Source organism: Artibeus jamaicensis, unplaced genomic scaffold (assembly GCF_021234435.1).
Source record: "Artibeus jamaicensis isolate MK-2021 breed Jamaican fruit bat unplaced genomic scaffold, CSHL_Jam_final contig_1016, whole genome shotgun sequence".
Taxonomy (NCBI): Eukaryota; Metazoa; Chordata; class Mammalia; order Chiroptera; family Phyllostomidae; genus Artibeus; species Artibeus jamaicensis.
Genome location: NW_026521195.1, coordinates 1,250,031 through 1,271,605, shown reverse-complemented (window position 1 = coordinate 1,271,605; position 21,575 = coordinate 1,250,031). Strand labels below are relative to the sequence as shown.

Sequence of the window (21,575 nt, the reverse complement as noted above, 5' to 3'; positions counted from 1 at the left end):
ATGGCAGCTCGCTCAGGGGCCCTGGGCTGGAGAGGAGCGCAGGGTGCACGGCCCCTCTGGAGTCGGTTCTGAAAGAGAGAGTGGGGTCTGCAGCTCTTCCTGAACGGGATTGTAGTCCCTGCCGGTTTCTGACTGAGAAGAACGGTATTGAGGGAAGAGAGTGGGGTGTCATTGCTGGCTTCCCCCCCACCCCAAGTCCACCGCCTGTCTTCCGAATGGTGACTGGCAGTAGTGCCTTCTGTCTTCATGGGGTGGGAACGTGAATTTCGGCTGCGATTTTGGAGGAAGGCCACGTCTTCGAGAAGTTCACTTTGTCTCTGTACGTTGGTCACTCGGCTCAGCACTTTGTTGCAGTGTTTCGAGGCGAATGTGGTCCCCAGAGTCCAGGCCACGCTGCTGGGCCGCACCCCGCAGTTCTCTTCGCCAGCAGGGCGGGGGGCCTGGCTGGAGTCGAGTTTGAAATGTTCGCCGACCATTTTGTTTGCATCAGGCGTGTGGTTTGTGCCACAGTGAATTAAAAAATGTTACGAAGTCGGGATTTCTGTTCCCCGCTGCTCAGGGCTCCTTGTGGGAGCGGGGTGGCGCCTCACGGATGCGCGGCGACGTGGCTGCAGGGAGCACATGGAGTCCACGTCGTGTGTGGTGCTGGCCAGGAGCAGCACTCTGTCCCAGGCTGTGATGGAGCAGCCAGCTTTCACGCGGACAGTCCCTGGGGGACTCCCACAGCAAACATTTCTCCGCTCAGCACTTCTCTGGAAGGAGGCTAAATCCTTGATACCGTCTTGAGGGTGCCGATAAGTGTCACGAGCAGTCGTCCAGCGGCAGTCTGACATTGTGCCGAGGACATGGGAGCTCCTTCCAGGGGGCTGCTGCCATGCTCTTCCCCCACAGGCCCTGCGACCACACTGAGTATCTCTCGGGGCTGAGGTTGGTCATGAGAAAAGCCAGCACAGCTGGAGCAGGGCCTGGCTGGCCTACCAGGCACATCGCAGGGCTTCCCGCAGGCCACGCCACTCCTCAAGGCCCAGCGCCGAGCTGCCCTGTCTGGTGTGGCATCTCACAGTCTGTCTCTGTTCCAGGTGCGGCAGTGCCGTAGGTGTAAGTGAAGAAGGCAAGGAGGAGCCCATGGCTTTAGCCGGCCGCCCAGACCCCCGTGTACACCATCCGTACTATCAGGTATGGGTGGGCGCGGACGTCTGATTCCGGCCGCAGCACAAACGGAGTTCATAACCTTGACCCGTTCCATGGCAAGCAGGTTGCCCTGTGCTCAGCCGGCGCTGCCGGTACGTCCCCTGGGGCAGGAGACTGGGCACGCGGCCTGTGGCCCTCACTCTGCTCCAGAGCATCTCAGCATCACATTCCCTGGACTCTGACCTCCATGCCTGTCCTATCTTCCTGGCGGTACAAACCACCGTGTTTGTCACCTGCCAGGCCCTAAAACTCCTCCTGGCCTGTCGGAGTGACGGCAGATAGCAGGGTACTCCAGGGGACATATGAATTTGCCCAAGGGCGAGGCCGTGGGCAAGAAAAAGGCTTCTGTGTAGGTGGTTTATGGCCTAGGTGCCACCTGCTTTTTGTAGGCGGAGTCCTTCTCCCGGAGTGGTGCTCTGCTCCAGTGTGAGAGTACCAGGGTGGGGTTTGGGGGGCCAAGTTCGTCTCTGTCCCTCTGCCCTTCCTCTTGGGCTGCTGGGCAGGATTGGCGTCTGCGTTTCCTTCACTCCTTGAAGCCGATTGAGCTTGAATTTCACAGTGTGGTGCAGCAGGCTGCATGTCACAGGGTGGTGCCTGGGGCTTTGGGCTTGGCCTCCTCGGCCCTTGACCACTGCGGGGTCGTGCCCCCGCCCCCTTGGCTCCGAGGTCCAGTGGGAGCCCCCATGAAGCCCTTCCCCCTGCTCTGCCCGTGACCCTGCTGCCCCGGGTCCCGGAACTGGAGCTGCCCTCCCTTGGTCTGTGAAGTGTCTGTGGCAGCTGTGACGAGCACTTCCTGGAACATCACCGCGGCAGGCAGACGTCTTTGTAATTTATTTGGTCTCAAAGTGAAACAAACCTTCGAAGAAAGGCTGAAGATTAGGAACACTGTTCATTGTAATCACTGCTTTTGACACGCAGCCAAATGGGTTTCAAGCCAGAAAAGAGGACTAAAACCTTAGCAGACCCGTGACGTGTGTGGGTGACTCACGGGCCAGTGTGGTGGGTGAGCCCTGCCCCGGGCTCAGCCCTCTGCCTCCTGCGGGACCAGTCCCTTGTTCTTAAAGGGACCGGGGTCGCCTTGCCCTGCTGCCTGATTTCAGCTCCGTGCTGCACCCATGGGCCACAGGTCCAGCTCTCCTGTGGCTACATGGCTTTTGCCCATGTGCCGGCCCACATGCACCCCCCCACCACTGGAAAGCCTTCCTCGGGGGAGCCTGTCTGAAAGTTAGTAGTGTCTTCTCCTGCTGGTACAGAGCTGGCCTTCAGGGAAGGGTGACGACAGGGGCCGTCTGTGCCCCCTCCCTCCCTCTGGCGTCTGGTTTCCTGCCGGTCCACACAGAGACGGCAGGAGCGCCCACTCACGCCAGCGGCCTCTTGATGGACGCGTCAGCTGTCTGTCACTGCCGCCCCAGTTGCTCACGGCTGCTCTTCAGGAGACAGGCAGCCATGGACACATGGTGGCCATTCCCAGAGGTCCTCTGTCACCAGAGGAAGTGCTCGGTCATGCCAGTCCATGGCTCCTGAAGACACTGTCTTGCTCTTGTAAAAACCCCGCAGCCGGCCTTGGCAGCGCCTCTCCCCTGTTCCTGGAAAATTAGATGACAGCTCCAGAGTTTCTCAGAAAATGGGATGATTTACAGCGAGGTCCAGTCTTGAGCAATCGGCACTTAGAGCAGTGAGATTTGTCTCCAAGTTTTTAGAGAGAAGAGTTTCTTCTCCAGATTTTCATGGTACAGACAATTTTCCGATTCTGGCTGTTCCCTAATAGCTGTGGCTTGGACTACATGCGGGGCTCGGCCTGCAAGTCCCTGCTCTGTGCGGTTTCTCTTGCACACAGAAGCACCAGAGTTGGCATGTGCCAAAATCTCCTGCTTTCTGCTTTGGTGACAAGGCAGAGATCGGCTTGGGGCAGGGGTGGTGGCAGGGGCAGTAGGGGACAGGTTACGTCACCTTTAACACCGAGAATGTGCCTTTGTGATGTGGTTGTCTTCCTGTGGCCTTGGGGAGCTGTGGAACTCAGTTTCCCCGTGGGTATAGGGGGGTTCACGGCATCCTGTTTAATGTGGATTGGGGGACGTGCCCCGGAGCCCACCACTCTGCAGACACCCGGCTCGAGCTGTCCCCTCCTGTCCCTCAGCCATTGAGTGAGCACCACCAGGTGCCAGACGTGGTTTCGGGGCTGGAGGGGCCGCTTTGCGAAGCAGACAGATTCCTGAGGCTCATGTGTCTCGGGGAGGGAGGCCAGCCTGGGACAACTGGCAAGTACCGTCACGAGAATCACGATCACAATTCTGAAGCCAGTAAAATGGGGCTGTGGGAGAGAGGGGCCGAGTCAGGCCAGGAGGTCGGGAGGCCTCCCTGGGGGAGTGCCTGGGGCCGGGTGGGGCCCGGGCAGGACCGGGCAGGGCTCCGTGCAGGGCCCGGGAGGAGAGGCCCAGCCTGCCCGGCCTGGGAGGAGTTTGGGTTTTAGTCAAGTAGAAATGAGAGATCTTGGAGGGGGAGGGGAGTTATAAATAGAGGCCTACAGCCGTTGTCTGCAATTTTAAAATCCGAAAGGCTCAGGACTGAGCGGTTTTTTCCATTGCTCATGTCAGGGCAGAGTCCAACTCAACTGCCCAGAACTGGCCCTGGTGGGGCGGGAGGCTGGGGCCGCCCGGGACCCTGCCTTATCTTCCTCCAGCCCAAGACATGCTGAACTCCCAGCCACAGGGAGCCTCCAGGGTTTTGAAGAAGGGATTAGGCGTGCCTATTACCAGAGCTGCGGCGAAGAAAAGCCACATTCATCATCCTTCAGAAAAATGCAAAAACTGGAAAATAAAATGAGTTCAGGTCCAAGCGATCTGAACAAAATGTCGAACTGCACTTCAGAAACGAGACTCTGGTGTGTGAATTCCATCTCCATTTGGGAGATGACTGCAGAGTTTCCAAATACTTATTTCAACAATTTATCTTTTCTCATTTTTCTCCCCCTGATTTCTGAATTGGAAACATACACACTTATTTCAGACATAAAACATCGTAGAAGCTGTCCTTGGGACCCTGCCCTCCAGAGACCCGGCGTCCAGATGGGGGTGGGGACGGAGCATTCCTGCAGAACGGAGCCTTCCCCTGCCCCCCCCCCCCGTCCTGTTGTGAGGGGAGGGGGGTTCACAAACTCTATCCCGGCCTAGGACTCCATTTCAGATCTGGACCCCAGGCCTTCAGGCCAGGAGTTGGCTTTTCCAGGGCAGGAGCTGGCATAGTACCGCCCGTGTGCCCAGTCGGGCCCCCTGCCTGCTTTTGTAAATAAAGTTTTATTGGAACGCAGCCATACTCATTCCTTGAGCCTGTGGCTGCTTCAGGGCCACATCAGCACTGCTGAGTGGGGCCAAACCCTTCACAGGAGAAGTTTCCCAACTGCTGTTTTCCAGCACCGATTGCTCGAACGCATCTCCTGGGTGGACGGAGGCCAAAGTGACCTCCCTCTGTCAGCTCGTCTCCTCCATGGAGGAGGGGACAGGGCTCATAGCCCTCAGAGGAGACTTGGCTTGCTGATTGCATGCAGCTGTGGGTTCTGTGTCGGGAGCCCCGACATCTGGATTCCCCCCACTTTTTGGCAGTGTCCACAGGAGCTGGACGGTGACATCATCCCTCTGAGGCGATTTGGGATCAGTCTGTGGAAATGAATACCATTCCCCAAGTCTCTCCCTGGGATTTCTGTGTGTGTGTGTGTGTGTGTGTGTGTGTGTGTGTGTGTGTATGTGTGTGTGTGCGCGCGCTTTTGTTTTCTGGGTTTTTTTTTCCCTTTTTCCAGAGTAGTTCTTTTATTTTTTTAATCCTCACTCGAGGATATGTTTATTGATTTTAGAGAGAGAGGAAGGGGGGAGAGAAAGAGAGAGTGAGAGAAACATTGACGGATCGCCTTCTGTATGTGCCCCAAATCAAACCCACACCTTTTTGCTGTACAGGAAGACACTCTAACCAGCTGAGCCGCTCAGCCAGGAATGGAGTTCTTCCATTTTTGATCTCACACGCCCATAATTTGGCAGAGGGACATTTTCACTGGACACATTCTCTTTGAGAAATTGGTAGGCAGTTGCTCTGCTTGTCCCCATTCTTGCCCTGGTGTCGGGGGGACACCAGCGTCATTGGAATGCCCCTTGTTTCTAGGAGACTGTTCCAGCTGACGAGATGCTTACGTGAAATGGTTTCTCGAATGACTGAAGTTCATAGTTCTGAATGTAACCACCATTTCACAGAGATACTTTGTGAGGTACGGCGGGTGATTTATCCAGTTGGATAAGGGCTGTTGACCGGCTGCCGAGTCTAAGGAGTTCACATTACTTCAGCACATGCAGGTGTTTCAGCCTCTGTACACTGTCCTGCACGCCAGGGTGTGGGCTCCTGGACAGATGGAAGGAGCGGGCAGCAGGAGCTGTGGACTTCATGTCTGGGGGCTGCTACCCTCCTTGTCCTCTGTCTGCTGAGTCCCTGCTGGCTGGGCCGCCGGGCCTCCTTTGTCCTCTTGTCTGTGGGCCCTCATAGCACTGCCCCCTGCACCTGGTGGGGGGTCACTGTCGAAGGCAGAAGAAAGGCCAGGCTTTGGGCCCGGGGTGGACATGCTTCAGAAACAGAATGAACCCCCGGATATCACGAAACAGCTTGTGCTCCTCTGGTTAATGTGCATCTGGGCCGGTCCGAGGAGCTGAGCCAGGGGGCCTCTCCCTGAGTCAGACTCGCCAAGGGAAGGGGGCACTCAGGACACCTGGCGCTGGGCCTGCCCCCCATCCCATTCTGGGAGAACAGCTGCCGGGGGCTGAGAACCAGGGACCCCAGCTGGAGGCCCCTCTGGTGGGAAAGCCTGAAAAACCCTAAGCGGCCTCTGTCCCCTGCACCGTGACCATCCTGTAGACGTGCATGACTCCCATAAGGCAGACGAAGTAGCCATGGCAAAGTTTACAGCAGCTTTCCATTGTCGGCAGAAACCCCGGGCTGCGCCGGAAACCTGCCCCCGTGGCTCGGGAAGGCTTTCTGCCGGCTCTGAAAGCAGGAGCGGTGCAGGGAGCACTGTCCTCCCAGAACTGCGTGTGTGCGGCCTCACCGGTCGCTTCAGAGCGGCACCAGCGTGGATCCAGTGAGCGCCGTGTCTGAGCCACAGTGACTACACTGGAGGGATCCCCCCACCCTCACGAGTGTTCCAAAGACCTGTTGGGAAACAGGGGAGTGGGGTGATTGTTCCCTGCCCCTGGCCCCCAGGCCCTCATCTCTTGTCTGGTCTCCCAGTGACAGTGGCCCCTACTCCGCAGCAGCACCTGGCCTCTGTGATCAGCCCGATTACTGGTTCTGTGTGTCAGGCAGGGTGGTGCGTGCCCCCCCCCCCCAGCCCCTGCCTGGGAGGTTGTCTCCGTACTGAAGACCTGGGGGTATAAGAGACATGGAAGCGTTAAGAGAACTGGAGTGCTGAAGAGGCAGCTTCTCATCTGGGGGTGGGTTCTGGATCGGGGCTGCGTGCCATGTGGAGGAGGGTGGGTGCCATCTCTGTGGCTCTCCTGGTGGCCTGCAGTACACAGGGCCACCTGTCAGCAGAAGCGGACCTCCACGCCAGGCCCAGACAGCGAGAACAAACCTGGCTTCTCTAGCCACCTCCATGTTCTGCCGTCTTGTCCTGAAGGGTGACCCCGGTGGGAGTGTGTGGACCTGAATCCCTGTGTGTGCTGTGAGGCACACTTGAGGCGTCAGACAGGGACAGGCCCAGGGTTCTGCAAGGGACAGGGCTTGATAGTCTGCCCAGAAGTCCCACCCTGGCCATAGCAGGGGCAGGGTCCCTTTGTCCTGTGAAGGCCATGCATTGGAACTCCTCTGGGCTTTGTTTTTTCTGTCAGCTCTGAGACCATTTTTCATGGACACCTAGGAGTGAGCCCACGCGGCTGGGGTCCTTCTGCCTGCGCCGTAGATTGTGAGGGTGCCCATGCAAACAGCCAAAGCAGAATTGACTTTGATTTGAAGAAGACCATCCATCTCGTTCGTGGGCTCTGCGCTCGAGGCTTCTCGAGGGGTGGTGGAAATTTTCTAAATGGGATTGTGGCGGTGGTCACGCAAACCTGTGACTAGCTGTGGGGCCCTGGGCCTGTCCCCTTCCCCCCTTTTTCTCATCTGTGAGAGTGGGGGTGATAACAGCACCTGTTAAAAAAAGGACTTGAGTGAGAACATGGCCGCTGCCTTCGCTGGCCTGGCCCCTAGGATTGTGATGCAGAGCCCGAGGCGTCTGCCTCCATTTCAGCACAAACCGTCGCCGTCTGTGTGTCTGGGGGAGGGTGTGTGTGAGATCTTCGCTCAGCCAGCTGGCCTTGTCTGTCTGAAGCCCCTAGGGTGAGGCCTGCATGCAGCTGGCAGAAACAGGCGCTGGGCGAATAAAGGCATTTATGGCTGGTGGTCAATGAGCCCCTCCTCCCCTTTCAGAACCTCGGGCAATGCAAGTGGCAGAGGTGCAGTTGCTGCAGTTCAAGGGCTCTCCAGTCTGACCTGAAGGGCATCGTTCGTGGGCCACATGTGAAATGATGGGACCCAGGCTGATCGCGTTTCACGTGTGGGCCTTTGGAGGCGTCTGCCTGCTGCACGTGGATGGGGGTCCAGTGACGTCCCCCACAGTAGGCTCTGTGGGGCAGTGGGGGCTGCAGGTGGGGGAAGACCCGGGAGCTGCGGGGTCCTGCAGGGTGAGGTCCCGGGTTGTGAGTCTTTTCCTGCCTTGCGGTGGGATTGGCTGGGGCAGCTGGAGAAAGGCTGTGGTGTAGGGCCTGGGGAAGCTGCACAGTCTTCATTTCAACCGCGTCCTCCAGTGAGGGCCCCTGGCCGGCCCGGTTCCCCCCACGCCATCCTCCTCCAGGTTGGTTGGCTGGTCGGTTTTGTGTGCCTGCAGCATTTAAAGCCAGCCCACAGGACGATTTCAGTTGGTAGCTTTGGGTTGTGGGTCCACACAGAGGAAGACATTCCAGTTTCTGTGGCTGTGAGTTGTGCTTCTCTTATCAGAGTTACCGAGGGTGACAGAGGCTTTCTGTGCCTTCATTTGGGTCCCTGAGAAGCTTGTGCACAGGGCAGGCTGGAGGGCACAGCCCAACACCCCCTCGAGAGAGGTCCCTTTTAGAGACATCCACCCCTGCCCTTAGTACTGCCGGTGCCTTCTGCTCCCCGAACATCTGGTACTTTCCACCTCTGGATAAGCCCTTCACTTACATCATTTTGGTCTACCCCTCAAGCCCACCTTCAAGGGCACTGCTCCACTTCAGGGAGGCACGGTGGTGCAGGAAGCTGCCTGAGGTCTCAGGACACAGGAACAGGTGGGGAGCTGGGGTTGGCCCCCAGGGTCTGGCCGTGAGCCCTGCGCTCCCATTTGTCACCCAGCAGCTGCCGTGCTGACTGCCGCACTCCCTAGCTGCTCTCTGAGTGAGCGTTGCTTCTTTTTTGGGACCCCGAAGCTGCCGCCCTGCTCAGCGAGCCTTTTCTGGTCTGGAACAGGTCCGTCCTGGGCCTCTGGTGCTGCTCAGCCGCCGGCATGGGCAGGGCGGGTCAGATGCCTGCTTCTGCCACATGCAGGGTCCAGCAGACGGCTGGCCGGTGCCAAGCCGCCTCAAGTCCAGTGGTGGGCTCAGGCAGGGGGTTGCCGATGACAGTGTGCCATGGCATTCTGTCCTCCCTGCCTCGCCCAGAAGCAGAGACGTCTCTGCCTGGGTCTGGAGGGAAGCTCACTGATCAGCTTGCCCTCCTGTGTCCCCCCCTCTCCCGGAGCTAAAACAGGGCAGCAGGATGAGGGGTATGAGAGCATGTACCCCTGGACCGCCAGAGAAAGCTCCCAAAGGGGGTGGCGTTGGGGCGAGGCCTTGAGGAATGGATGGTGTGCGTGGAGGGTGGGACGAAGAACATTCCAGATGGGGAGGATTCCACAGGCAGAGCGGGATGTGGAATCACAGGGCTGTGAGCCATGGGCTTGGCGTAGGGGAAACCCAGCCAAAAAGGCGGCCCCCGGAACATTCCTCGTGAGAGGATCACCTTGGGTGAGGACCCTGGCTCCGCCCGCCCCGCAGCTGGGACTGAGCAGAGCAGTGGGCCTGGGGGCCGGCATCTACAGCACGCTCTCCTAGGGGAGGCCGCACACTCTGCACCCCTGCTGACCACATGCGGACACCTGCCGGCCTGCAGGCAGGCGTGTGGACCCTGTCACCAGGCTGGGGACAGGGCTCTTTCACCTTCTTCCCTGCTAAGTTCTTCCAGCTGGACTAATAACCAGATCCACACAAGACAGATTCACAGGAGAAAGAGACCAAATCCGTGACATGTGTGCACACGGGGGTTCCATGTGAACACGGGACCCGTGGACATGTGTTGGGCTGTCGAGGATCACACTCCTTCCCGAGCTGAGAGGGGTTGTGTAGTTTGTGACCTGAAAGTGCAGGAAGGGGGTTCGCCTGGAGAGAGAAGAGTGTGTGTTTGGGGGACAGTTGTTTGCTGGGGGGTCTTCCACCCGGGGACACAGACAGGGCTTGGCCCACAGGGGCCTTGCCGGCTCCTCCCTGTCTGCCACAGCTGGTTCCCGTCCGACCTGAGTCACCTGTGAGGACGGCTCCCTTCTGGAGCAGGTCCTCTGTCCTCTGTCTGCGTTCTGTCCGGTGGTCATGGGAACGGCGAAGGTTCGGTTCGGTTCTGTTCTGTTCTGAGTCTTTTGTTTCTTAAAAATAACCAGCCTAAAATAATCAATATCCCAACAAGCATATTGTGGGGTAGGGAACTCTGTTCCCTTCAAGACCCCAGACTCTACACCCTGACTCAAGTCTCAGGTGTAATTTTTAACACCTTGTGTTTTGGCCCTGGCCAGGTGCCTTAGTTGGTTGGGGCGTTATTCCATATGCCAGAAGGTTGTGGGTTCGATCCCCAGTTGGGGCACCCAGATGGAAGACAGCCAGTGTTTCTCTCTCATGTCGATGTTTCTCTTTTTCTAAAATCAGTGGAAAATATTCTCAGGTGAGGATCACAACAAAGCACACAAACTGTGGGTCCTTTGTCAGTGGAGTGGGGGACTCGCACCCCTGCCCCTGCCTGCCCCGTAGTCAGAGGTTCCCGTGTTGGGCACTGGGTGAGTTCCTGGGACTGCAGGAGGTTTCGGGGAGGGGCAGGAGGAGCCAGGGGGGTGGGTGTCATGCCTGGGGCCAGAAAGAGGCCCAAAGAATCAAGGCCAGGGACATTCCTGCGAGTCCTGGGGTGTGGCGCACGTAGAACTTTCTAGAAGAACAGCACTGCTGAGCTGGAGGAGCAGCCCTGGGTCCCGCCCTCTCTGCTGGCCCCTTCACCGAGCCTGTGGAGCCAGAGGGCCGGAGTTCTGGCCAGGCCACCCCTGCAGGGCCCCCCGCCCCACCCGCCACCGCAGGACTCAGTACGGCTGTTCAGTGAGATCACTGGGCCAGGCCCCCCCCCCCCCGTGGGAGGCCCCTGCCTTCAGCTGTGCAGAGGCCCCGTCCCTGCCCCGCTGCACAGGGCCGCTCCCGACCTCGGAAGGTACTCTGAAGTCACGTAGGCCTGGGGGGCCGGCACTGAACAGTGAAGTGACAATTGTGGGACTTTAGGGCTGTCCCTTCCCTAGAGCCAGGCAGCATGGCGACAAGGGCCCTGGCGGCCACCTGCTTTCCCACCCTCCAGTCCTCACCACCTGCCCCGAACCCTGAGACCCGAACAGGACCCCTGGACACACACTGGCCCTGAGAGCAGGTCCGGCCAGCACGGTCACCAGCCTTTACTGTGGTCCCTGCTGCTGTCACCCTGCACCCAGCCCAGTGCTGGCTGCCTATGAAGGGTGGGCAGGCGCTTGCCCCGGCCTCCCAGAGCTGCCGGGAGTGGTTTTCCTGATCTAGACTCAACTCCTCCCAGCTGCCTTTGTGGGAGACCTTTATTTTATAAGTACCACCGTTTTTCGAATTGCCACAATTTTTCTTGGCTTCTCAAGATAACAGAATTCTTTTTGAAAGCTTCTAAAAAGTGTGTTTCTCTGTTGACCCGGGAATTTCATGCACAGGCAGATGAGCCAGTTGCCGAGACGCCCTTCTCACTGCTGGGGTTTGTCCTACGACCCCCTCAGGTTCGGGACAGTCCTCCGGGGAAGTGTGGGAGGCCCAGCGGACTTCAGATATTCCATAGACATGTTTAGTGGAGGTCCTGAGCCACTACTGGGGGTACACTTATACCCCAAAAGTTAGCAGTTGTCAATCTGAAATTCAGGTTTTGCTGGGCCTCCTGCGTTTCTGTTTGGTGAACGGGGCAGCCGGGCTCTGGGTGTGAACGTTGCTCGCCTTCTAAGCACGTGTCTCAAGGGGGTCTGGGGTCCTTATTCCTGACAAGAGGACTTCTGGGGACTGCACTGGGTGGGCTGGATGGCTGAGGACTCAACAGTGCGTCGGACGTGCCCCGGGTGCCTGTCGACTCAGAGTGCAGGCTCTGAGCGGCCATTAGCAGGCGGTGCATAGCCAGTCCCCGGTTCCCTTTGAAATACGGTTGGGGTGGGGGAGCAGCATGGCCTCGTGGCCTCGTGGCCCCTGCTCTCACTGTCTGCTCTCACGACCTGGTTCCAGCAGAAGATCAAGTACCGACATCGTGTTAATAATGGGTGGTAATGACTCATGTATTTATAAGTGAACATTCCAGATGAAAGTTTTAACAATTTAGGCAAACTTCGAAACTCTTCTAACATGTCCTTGAAGGGAGCGACTGAGAAAGGTGTGTCTGCTGATGATGGACATGCCAGCCCACTCTGGGAGGGGCAGGTTGTAGGCCCAGGAATGGGCTCGTACCTGTGGGGCCAGGGTGTCAGTCGAGCAGAAGCAGACGGACACATGTGCAGGAGGTCATGTGTGATAAGAGTGACCTTCCTGGCCAGGCGGAAGGGAAGATGGCATGGCAAAGGGGCCTGGGTGAGCTGGTCAGCCACAGGGGCGGGGGGCCCATCTGCTTCCGCCAGAGTGAAGGCCAGACCTACCAGAGCATCGTACTGGAGTTGGACCAGAAATTAGAAGACACTCAGGTGGGTGTCCTCGAGTCATCTTGACGGAAGGGGAAGGCAGTGTGCAGGCATGACGCCGCGGCCCCCAAAGAGAAGCCCGGTCAGTGTCACTGCATTGACTTCAACTTTAGGGGACCAAACGTCAACTTGGATCTAAGGGCAAATGAGGTGGGGGGCGTGTGCTGCAGACGAGGCTGCACATGGCTCCCACCCGGTGGGAGCTCGTCCTGGGGGTCCGGGGCACTCGGGGCGAGGTCCTGTTCTGAGCTCCACATTGTAGACAGACCCTCTCAGGGGTCCCTGTTGCCCACGGCCTGGAGACTGAGGGACTCAGCCCCCAAGTGGGTGGGGGAGCAGGAGCCCACAGGCCCCCAGGCACGTGTCCAGCTGGCCTGTCGGGGTCCAGGAGAACAAAGGTGAAGGGCTAGCGAGCCATTGAGAAAATGTCCAGTCTCGGCCTGTGAGACCTGCTTGTGAAAACCACAGGGCAAGGCAACAAAGAAGTTCCAGAACCATGAGGCGTCGACCTGCCCCTCGGCCATCAGGACACGGGTTGTGCTGGGTCTGGGGCTGCAGGGTGAGCAGTGATGGTTCGACCGTGTGTGTGACGACCCTTCAAAACATGCAGGTGACCTTTGGCCTGCGCATGTGACTTCTAGGGACCCTAAGTCGGTCATCTGAAGTGAGGACAGGGCTTCAGGCCAGAAGGTCCCCAGTCGATCGGGACCCGTGCTCCCTGAAACCTGCATGAGACCGAAGGCTGTAACCAGACCAGTTTAGAATCTGAGAAACAGTGACCAAGGCTTTTAATTAACCTCTTGTAGTGTTGGTTCCGGGGGTGGGAGGGGACGCAGGACACAAAACTGCTCACAGTCCGATTCCAGCCGTGTGTGGTCCACGGCAAGGCCCAGTTACTGTCCCGTCACGGGGGCAGGGCTCATGTTTATTTTCTATCTGCTCCATATTTCCAAAAATTAAATAGGTCATTTTAGAATTCTGGAAAGAGAACTGTTTCTCTCAGATGGGTGGGGACACGTTGGCCGTGGAATCGTGGAGACCAGAGGAGGAACGCCCAGAGGAGGGTCCCTGCTGGATCCGAGGAGCTGGGAAGCACTGCCGCCCGCCCACCCCAGCCCCCCTCCTCCCTGACAGCATGTCCTCCACACTGTTCCTCTCCCCTGCCTCATCACACCCTGGCGTGCTGGACAGCCAGGCCCCCCGAGCCAGGCCCCCCTGGCCAGGCCCTGGTGGAAGGGACCGAGGTGCAGATGTGTGGGGGGGGATGCTGGGGGGGTGCATGCTGACGTGGAGCATTTCGGAAAGCTGGGTTCGAGTCCAGAGCCGTGTGCCGTGTGGCCAGGATTCCATTTTTTAATCAGGGTCATTTGTAACAACCCCCATGTGATTCGGCTGCATCATGGACGCCGTCCATAAATATTTCAGGCGTGGTGTGCACGCACGCATACTCACACACGTGTGCATTCCTTTTTTTCTCTCTCTCTCTCTCCGGAGGAACACCCAACTGACAGGACAAGGGTCAAGATACTCCTTTCGACTTTTTTCTTTATGCATTTTTTAACATCTGACTGTTTGTGAGTTAGCAAGGACTACATCGATGATTAAAAACACAAAGAAATCTACTTCCGAAGGCAGAGAAAAGAGAGGAGTGGAAATACCCCTGGGACCTTAGGGGCCTGGGGACCATGTCGGCAAGAGAGCACCTCGTCCAGACCAATGTGCCTTTCTTTTTTATTTTGTTTTATTTTATTTTTTTCAGTTTCTTCGGCAGTGTGGGTGGGAAGGAGTGCGGGCTCTGAAGCTGCCTGAGTCCCAGCCCCGGGGCTGCCCCTCTCCCTCGGGTGACAGTGGAGTGGGCGGAGCCCTCTGTGCCTCAGTGTCCTCGTCTGCACCGTGGGGGCCCGGCCTGGCCCCACAAGGAGCTTCCCACCCGGGGAAGGTTCCTTCACACAGGCTTGGGACGGGGTCACTGCCTACTTGGCTCGTGACATTGTCGATGTAAGGAACATCCAGACCTATGGAGAGTTTTTTATGAGTTTATTTGGGCCAAACTGGCGAGAGCTGCCAGGAAGTGAAACCTCCATGGATTGAGAAAATGCTCCATAGTAGGGCAGTTTCACAGCTTATTTTATACACTGGATGCCACATAGGAGATGGCAGGGGTGTTACGTTAATCTTGCTGCTGTTGGGTTAAGGGAGAAAGCAAAGCGGGGTGGGGGTCTCTGGGGTTGGATGGCAGGGCCATATGGAGAGGTGCACACCTCTGTTGTGCCAGTGTGTGCGGTGAGGCAGCATTCGCAGCCCCTGGAACGGGCACTCAGGAGACCAGGCAGCAGCGAGGGGTCCCGGGCGCTCCTGTTCTGGTGCCAGAGACTGTCTCGAGGGGGCTGCAGGAGAAGAGCAGGCTGCCTTTGAAATGTACATTATCTCTGAGCACACAGACACCAGACGGCTTTGCTGAGGGTGGAGATGGACCTCTGTCCAGGGAGGTGCAGCCTCGGACGTGACTGCCCGCCACAACCCGCGCTCAGGCGGAGATTATTATGACCAGGTCATCTGTGTGGTCACTCCAGGCCTCTGAGTGAGCATGGCCACCATGCAGGCCTCCCCCGGGCTTGCCGGGCTCAGCAGGTGGCCCTGTGTGTCCACACATGTTTTATTAGTATTCATAGTAGATATTCTTTGCACATCTTATGCTTCTGGCACGGGTCTAAAACCCAATTAGGAGGTATCAGTGTACATTATACAAGTGCCAAGGATTTCTTAACTCTGTAAAAGAAAATCGGTCTCTCCCCGGCCCACGTTAATTACTGCTGATGTGTTACCAATGTCAAAGGACCTGTTTTGTTTTCTTACAAACGGGTCCATGTGTCTGTCACTGGCTTGATTATAACCCCACATTCTTCCTGAGTGGTGGGCTGGGTCATCATCTTGCTGTGATAACTTTTGCCTGAATTTTTCGTCCTCACCCTGATGGTGCCTAACCAACGCTGATGATTTCCCTGTGTTGTTGCAGGGGCTGGGGGGGGACAGGAAGGGGGTGCCATTAGAAAACAGCCCCCATGGTGGGTCACAGACCTCCTGGGTGCAGCTGCAGCCCAGTAATCGTCACACAAAATGCACCCACCTGAGACGCTGGGTGTGCATACCCATTGCTAAAATCCAGCAGTTGACAACAATTCTTCTCGAATTGCTACTCAGGGAAAGCAATTTCAGTGCAGAAATCAGGAGTGACTTCCTCAAACTCCCTCGCCACGCAGCCTGCAAATTTTCAAGGCCAAGGTCCCCGTGTGGCCACTTTGAAACACCTGCCACTGGGAAGTTCAGTAGGCAGAGTGATGAGGAGGCCGTGAGGAACCGAGGAGGAGAGGAGGTGCAGGTGGAGGCCGGGTGGACACGGCAGGTGTCTCGCGCATTCTGACCAGAGCCCTCTGCCCTTGTCTCCCCCCCAGGACCAGGCGGAGCAGCCGACTCCTCGTGGCCTGGGAGCACAAGCGGCACCCAGCTCCGTGGCCAGATCTCGCCAACGCACGCGTCCCCAAGGTAAGGACAATGCACCCAGGGCAGTGCTGCCTGGACTTGGCACTCTCCACCCTTGTTCTTCTTACTAGTATAAAAAGATTTTAGTCTTTTTCCCCTCAAAGAAACCAAATTCCAAAGAACAGACATGCTCAGTTGCAGTGTCTCCATGGGCCTCCTTCCAGTGAACTGTCTTCAGTGAGCGAACTTCAGAATCTATTCCCGTGAGGTGTCCCGGGTTTCACAAGAATACAATTCCTGAGTTGGGTGGGGGGGCACTCCTCCCAGTGACCTCCTCGTGACCCTGGCATGGCGTGTCTGTCCCCAGCCCAGGTTTGCACTTGGGCCCTTGGTGACTCGCTGCTTTTCCGTGACCCTGCTCTTCTTCCCAGTGACTTCCTGTGGAGTCACCTTGGGAAAAAAGGGGATGATCCCGAGCAGGTCCAGGGTTGGGAAGTCAGGTGTTGGCTGCGGACGGGGTGGGGGGCCGGGAAGGGCGTGGGACAGGTCACAGGATGGAGCAGGACAAGTGAGCGAGGCCAGTGGTTTAGTGGAGAGTTTCAGGACCAGAGGTGGAAGGGCTGGGACTCATAGGAACGGGGATCATTAGATTTTTGAAAGCCGTTTGATGGGAAAGAGGGTGACCTTTAGGCAGAACAAGCCAAGAGCTGAGCCCGAGTCGGAGAGGGGGGTCCTGGGCGCCGAGAAGGCGCTGTGGGCACGGCAGTCCTGGAGCAGACTCTCAGGTGGGGCGATGCCAGGGGGCTGGGGCCTGCTTGTTAACATTGGCTTTGAACCCTCGGAAATTCGTACTTCGTGACATTTCAGCTGCTTACAGACGGTCTCGTGTGATGAAAACCATCTAAGTTCTGGTGTTAACGTTCACGTGAAATCTATGTTAATACTTGAATCCGAAAGTTAGGAAAAAACTGTGCTGGGAGAGCTTCGTATGGCTTCTGTCTTCTCCCGTGCATGTGAGTGGGGCGCTGAGGTACTGCAGGGCCCCAGCACACCTACTCGGGTCGCGCCACCGCGGGGAGTTGGCAGCACAGTGGAGAGGAGGGCTGACTGTTCCCTTGTGAGGGTCCCCCGGTGGGTGGTTGACTGAGTGTCTGACATGTCCTGGCACTCAGGAGTGAGCCGGGAGATAGTGGCCATGGAGCAAACAAACCTGTCTCTAAGTGCAACCTGACTTCCCTGGGAGTTCCTCCTATGAGACACACCGTGACACTGACCTCCTTCCCTCTGGTCCTCACTCCTCTCTACATATGGCGCATGAAGCAGGAGTACCAAAGGGCGTCCTGGATTAGACGCAGGTAGACGTTTACCTGGAGCAGGTCCACAAGCAGCCCGGACAGCTGGCAGTCAAGGCCCCAGGGGACGATGAAGGCCCAGGTCGTGACGTGCAGGTGGGGGCGGGGGTGCAGCGCCCCTGCTCCTGAAGGGCCCTGGAGACAGCATGTGTGAGCCAGGCCGACCTACCAGCCTCGGCCCCACTGGCCCTACCCCACTGCATGGCAGACAGCCCAGCGCCCTGGAACGGGGCTGCAGGCCCACACCCCGGCACTCAGAGGTCCCTCCTGCTGAGACGTACAGCCAGCAGAGTCCCAGGATGCCTGCAGATGCTCGCGGTAAAGCTGAGTCTGGGGAAGTGTGTGTCAGGAAGGCCCGAGGGCACGGCAGAATCACACCTGGACAGGAGGACAAGAAACTAGAAATGCAGGGGAAGAGGTGCAGCCAGAACCAGGTGGGCGTGAGAAAGAGTTCCTTAGACATCCAGGGAATGAAATACCTAGTTACGGGCATTTTAAAAATTCGGTCTAAAGAAGATTAATGAGCCAGAGCCTCCTCCCTTCACCACAGAGCGGCCACCAGGCCCAGACACAGATGGGACAGCGTCCAGCGGAGGAGGTCATGGGGCATGGTGGGGGCGTTTGAAGCGATGCTGGCAATGAACTGACCAGCATGGAAGAGGCACTGTCCCCACGCTGCACTCACAGGGTTAAAAGGGAGACTAATCCCCACCCGAAGGCACATCGCTTTGTTCCAGAATCGGGAGGCAGAGAGACAGTTGGGGGGAAAAACCAGATTTTCCTACACGGGCACGGCCGTTGGACTGAAAGTGGACTTGGGCAGAGCAGGCGCGGGTTTTCAGAGTATGGAGAGGAAAAGAGCTTCGTGGAAAATTGTGTCCCAACAGCTAGTGAAAGCAATAAAGGGTTTTTCTTTCTTTCTTTCTTTTTTTTTTTTTTTTTTTTGGACCAAGATTGAGAAAATTGGTTACTGGCAGTCCTTACAGCAGAACCATTAGAAGCTGTGCTTTGGGACAGGACACAGCAGTGTGCAGGGCAGGGCTGTGGCGCTGAAGTTCAATTCCACACGAATTACTAAAACAGGGTTAAACTGGAACTTTGGATAATTAGACGTTGGGAGTCCGTGTGTGTCTTTGGAGAGTGGGTTTGTCCAGTGAGTCGTTACGGCTCAGCGGGGCCCCAGCGAGAAGGGGAATGTGAAGTAACTTGAGACCGTGCTGGGAAAAGTATGCTGAGTTATGTACTTTAAAATATAATGTGTAACTGAAATATTGACCGTGGTTACTAAAAGAGTATGTCTAACATTTATCGTTTCAAACCTAGCTAGCAGAAAAAAAAAAAAAAACAGAAGGGCATTTATATTTAATAAAAACAACCAACACCAAGTAGAAAAGGACAAAAAATGTGGGGGAAAAAAAAGGACATCGGACAGAAACTAGAAAATAAAGTACCAGGGGCAACTGCAAGCATATCCAGAGCAGTGTTAATAAGCTTCGAACACTAGAAATACACACAGAACTGGCAGACAACACACAGACTCTTGATTCTTCTCTGAAATCTGTGTAGCTTTTTAAAAAGTTGACCATATACGGAAAGCTGTGCTATGTACATTTTAAGCAATCTGATTCACGCAAGCCACGGTCTTTCACCCAGTGCGGTTTAATCAGAAGTCAAGAAAACGTTCAAAGAAGTCAACAGAAACTTTAGCACACACACCCTGCTTCACTCGTGGGCTCCGGAGGAATTCGCAACGAAAATATCCATTACTCAGAATGAATGAAACAGGAATGTGCTGCGGGCTGGAGGCTGTAAAGCGCCTTGTGTAAAAGGTGCTCCAGACTCAATTTCTGAGCCTTGAAAGACAGATTGAAATTGGAAGAGTAAAAATGGAGGGACTCAGAGGAGTGGGGAAGGAATTATGAACATGGAGACTGGACACCCGTGAAGTCAGGAAGACGGTCTCAGCAGACGGGAACAGATCCGAAAGCCCGTCAGTCTTCCGTACAACCTCCCCAGACAGCAGACCCCCGGCACAGCCCTCGGGAGGAGGGGAGACACGGCATACCACGGGAAGAGCGTGCTGGAGAAAACCAAAGTGAGGGGCCGCGGCAACTTCAGGCCAATGAGTGTGAAAATATGAGGGGCACAGACAACGTATTGCAAACACATGAAAACAAAATTGCAACACCCAGTGCAGGGACGTGCAGCAACAGGGACCCCCACCCATTGCCGCGGGGATGCAGAGCGGGGCAGCCCCAGTGGGGGACGGTGGAGCAGCTGCGTGCAGAACTGAACACAATCTCCCAGTACAATCCAGCAGTCACATCTTATAGTATTTACTACCCAGAGGAGCTGAGCACGTGTGTCCTCACACAGACCTGCACACGGATGTGCATAGCGGCTTTATTCATGGTTGCCAAATCTTGGAAGCAACCAAGATGCCCCTCAGTAGGTGATGGATAAACAAACTGTGGCCCATCCAGACAATGGACTGTTCTTTGGCCCTCGGAAGAAATGAGCTGTGAACTCACGAAAAGACACAGAGGAACGTTAAGTGCATGTGACCAAGTAAAAGGGGTGTGGTCCCAGCTCTGTGACATTCTGGAAAAGGCAGCCGCTGTGGAGGTGGTAGAAAGACCCCAGGTTCCCCGAGGGTTGTGGGAGGGAGGGAGGGGGTTGTAGAGCCCAGAGGACTTGGAGGGCAGTGAGAATACAGGGCTGACAGGCACAGGCCCATCCTTCCAGTGTGTCCGAGGGCCACCCGCTTGGTCCTTGGGCGTCCTCAAAGCCCTGGGTGTCTGCAGGGGGTGGGCATGGATGCCCTTGTCCTGGGTGACCACACCTTCCCTGACTGTGCTGTGCCTGACATGGAGTTTGGTGCTCAGGGGCTTCTTAACTGGACCCTTGGGACAGCAAGCAGACTTCTACCAAGACCCGGGGATGCTGTCCCCTCCTTCTTTCATGTCCCTGCACTGTCAGGCACTCTGGCGACAGACCTGAGGCGTTGGGCTGTCTCGGGTGGAGAGACACTTTGCAAGGGTCCTGGTGTCCAGAGTGAAGGATCCCCGTGATTCTCCTTGACCCGTCCCTTCCCCCCAGATGGAGGATTTACTCCCCCATCTCCCTGAGCTCAGCCTGCCTGTAAGCAGCTTATTTTTGAGTGGCAGCTACACAGACGCCTCACGCAGGTCCTTGCAGCACCATGTGGGAGGGGCGCGTTTTCCCCTGGAAGATAGTCATTTTTGTGATGGCCACTCTTGCCCTTGAGGGCTCTTTAAGAGCATTTTTAAGACAGTAAAAATATACTTCACGTTAACCGAGTGAAGCATGCCATTCGGTGGCACCCGTGACATCTACAGCATGGGGCAATTGTCACCACTCCTCGTTTTAAAGACTTTTCTGTCGCCCCAAACAGAGACTCTGTGGCCATCAGGCAGCGACTCCCCCAGCTCCTGGCAGCCTCTGTCCTGCTGGCTCTCTCTGGGTCCGCCCCTTCGGCTTAGTTGCCGCCTGTCAGAGGGATCATGCATGTGTCTGGCTTATTTCATGTGGCCTCCTGTTTTCAGGGTCCGTCCTGGCAGCGGCCTGCATCAGACCTGCGCTCCTTCTATGGCCGAGTGCTCCTCCGCCGCACGTACAGACCGCATTTTGTTTATCTGCCCACCCATCAGCGTCACCTGGCCCCTGAGGCCACTGTGAGTGACGCACCGTGGGCCTGCGTGTGCAGGTGCCCATCTGCACCCCTGTGTCTGGTCCTTTGTGCATCCGTACTTTGGGCTGGAATTGCTTACTCATATGGTCCTCCTGGGCAGCTTTTCCTTGACAGTGTTTTTGAGACATGAGGTGTGAGGGAGTCGGGGTTTGCAAACCAGTTGTTTCTGAGGGTTACGATTGCTCGCCATTGATGTCACGCCGCGTGTGGAGTCTGGGCTGTGGGTGCATCACAGGGCAGCCTCCTGGGACGCATTCGGAGCCTGGCTCAGGGGCGGACACCCAGCTCCAGCACACGCACTTGCTGCGTTGAGGACCCCTGCCAGGCCCTGTCGTGCACAGTCCCGTGCAGCCCTCCCGGCTCTGTCCTGGCTTTGGTTTCCTCCTGGTCTTCTTGAAGCCAGAAGTGCTGGTTGTGTGTGTGCAGTTGCAGTGCGCAGAGCGGTGCCGGGTGTCTGTGTGGCTCTTCCAGCCGCAGTGCTCACAGAGAAACACGGGCAGGACGGACGGACTGCTCCCTAAGCCCCGATATTTCCTTGCAAGTCCATTCGTCAAGTGGAAAGACAAGAAGCCGTGTCAGTTCAGGGAGAAGACGACGTCGATGGAGGGAGCGGGCTCCCGTTGGTTTCCCATTGGGAGCCGCTCTGCGTGTCCTCGGGATGGTGGCCACCAGGGTCTGGGTGGGCTTCCCGGCCCTCAGCCTTCCGAGCACTGCCTGGCGACCACGGGTAGGTCAGGGACCATGCGTGGTTTCAATTTTTCCCCCACGTGTGTCTGTTTTGACAAATACGAGCAGCGACCTCAGT

The 21,575-nt window shown here is 56.8% G+C and overlaps 1 protein-coding gene across 4 annotated transcripts in view; it reads left to right on the top strand.

Moving 5' to 3' along the window:
* Window positions 1-21,575, top strand: part of GRB10 (growth factor receptor bound protein 10) — a 115,982-nt gene that overhangs the window by 45,418 nt on the left and 48,989 nt on the right. For 2 of the 4 annotated variants that reach the window (XM_037156075.2, XM_037156074.2), the window contains exons 1-2: window positions 1,088-1,176; window positions 15,679-15,769. In XM_037156075.2, the coding sequence (XP_037011970.2) occupies window positions 1,126-1,176; window positions 15,679-15,769 (142 nt within the window). In that variant the 5' untranslated portion in view covers window positions 1,088-1,125. Of the gene's footprint in view, window positions 1-1,079; window positions 1,177-15,678; window positions 15,770-21,575 lie in introns of those variants that run through there. The other 2 variants (XM_037156076.2, XM_037156079.2) reach the window with 2 other exon arrangements.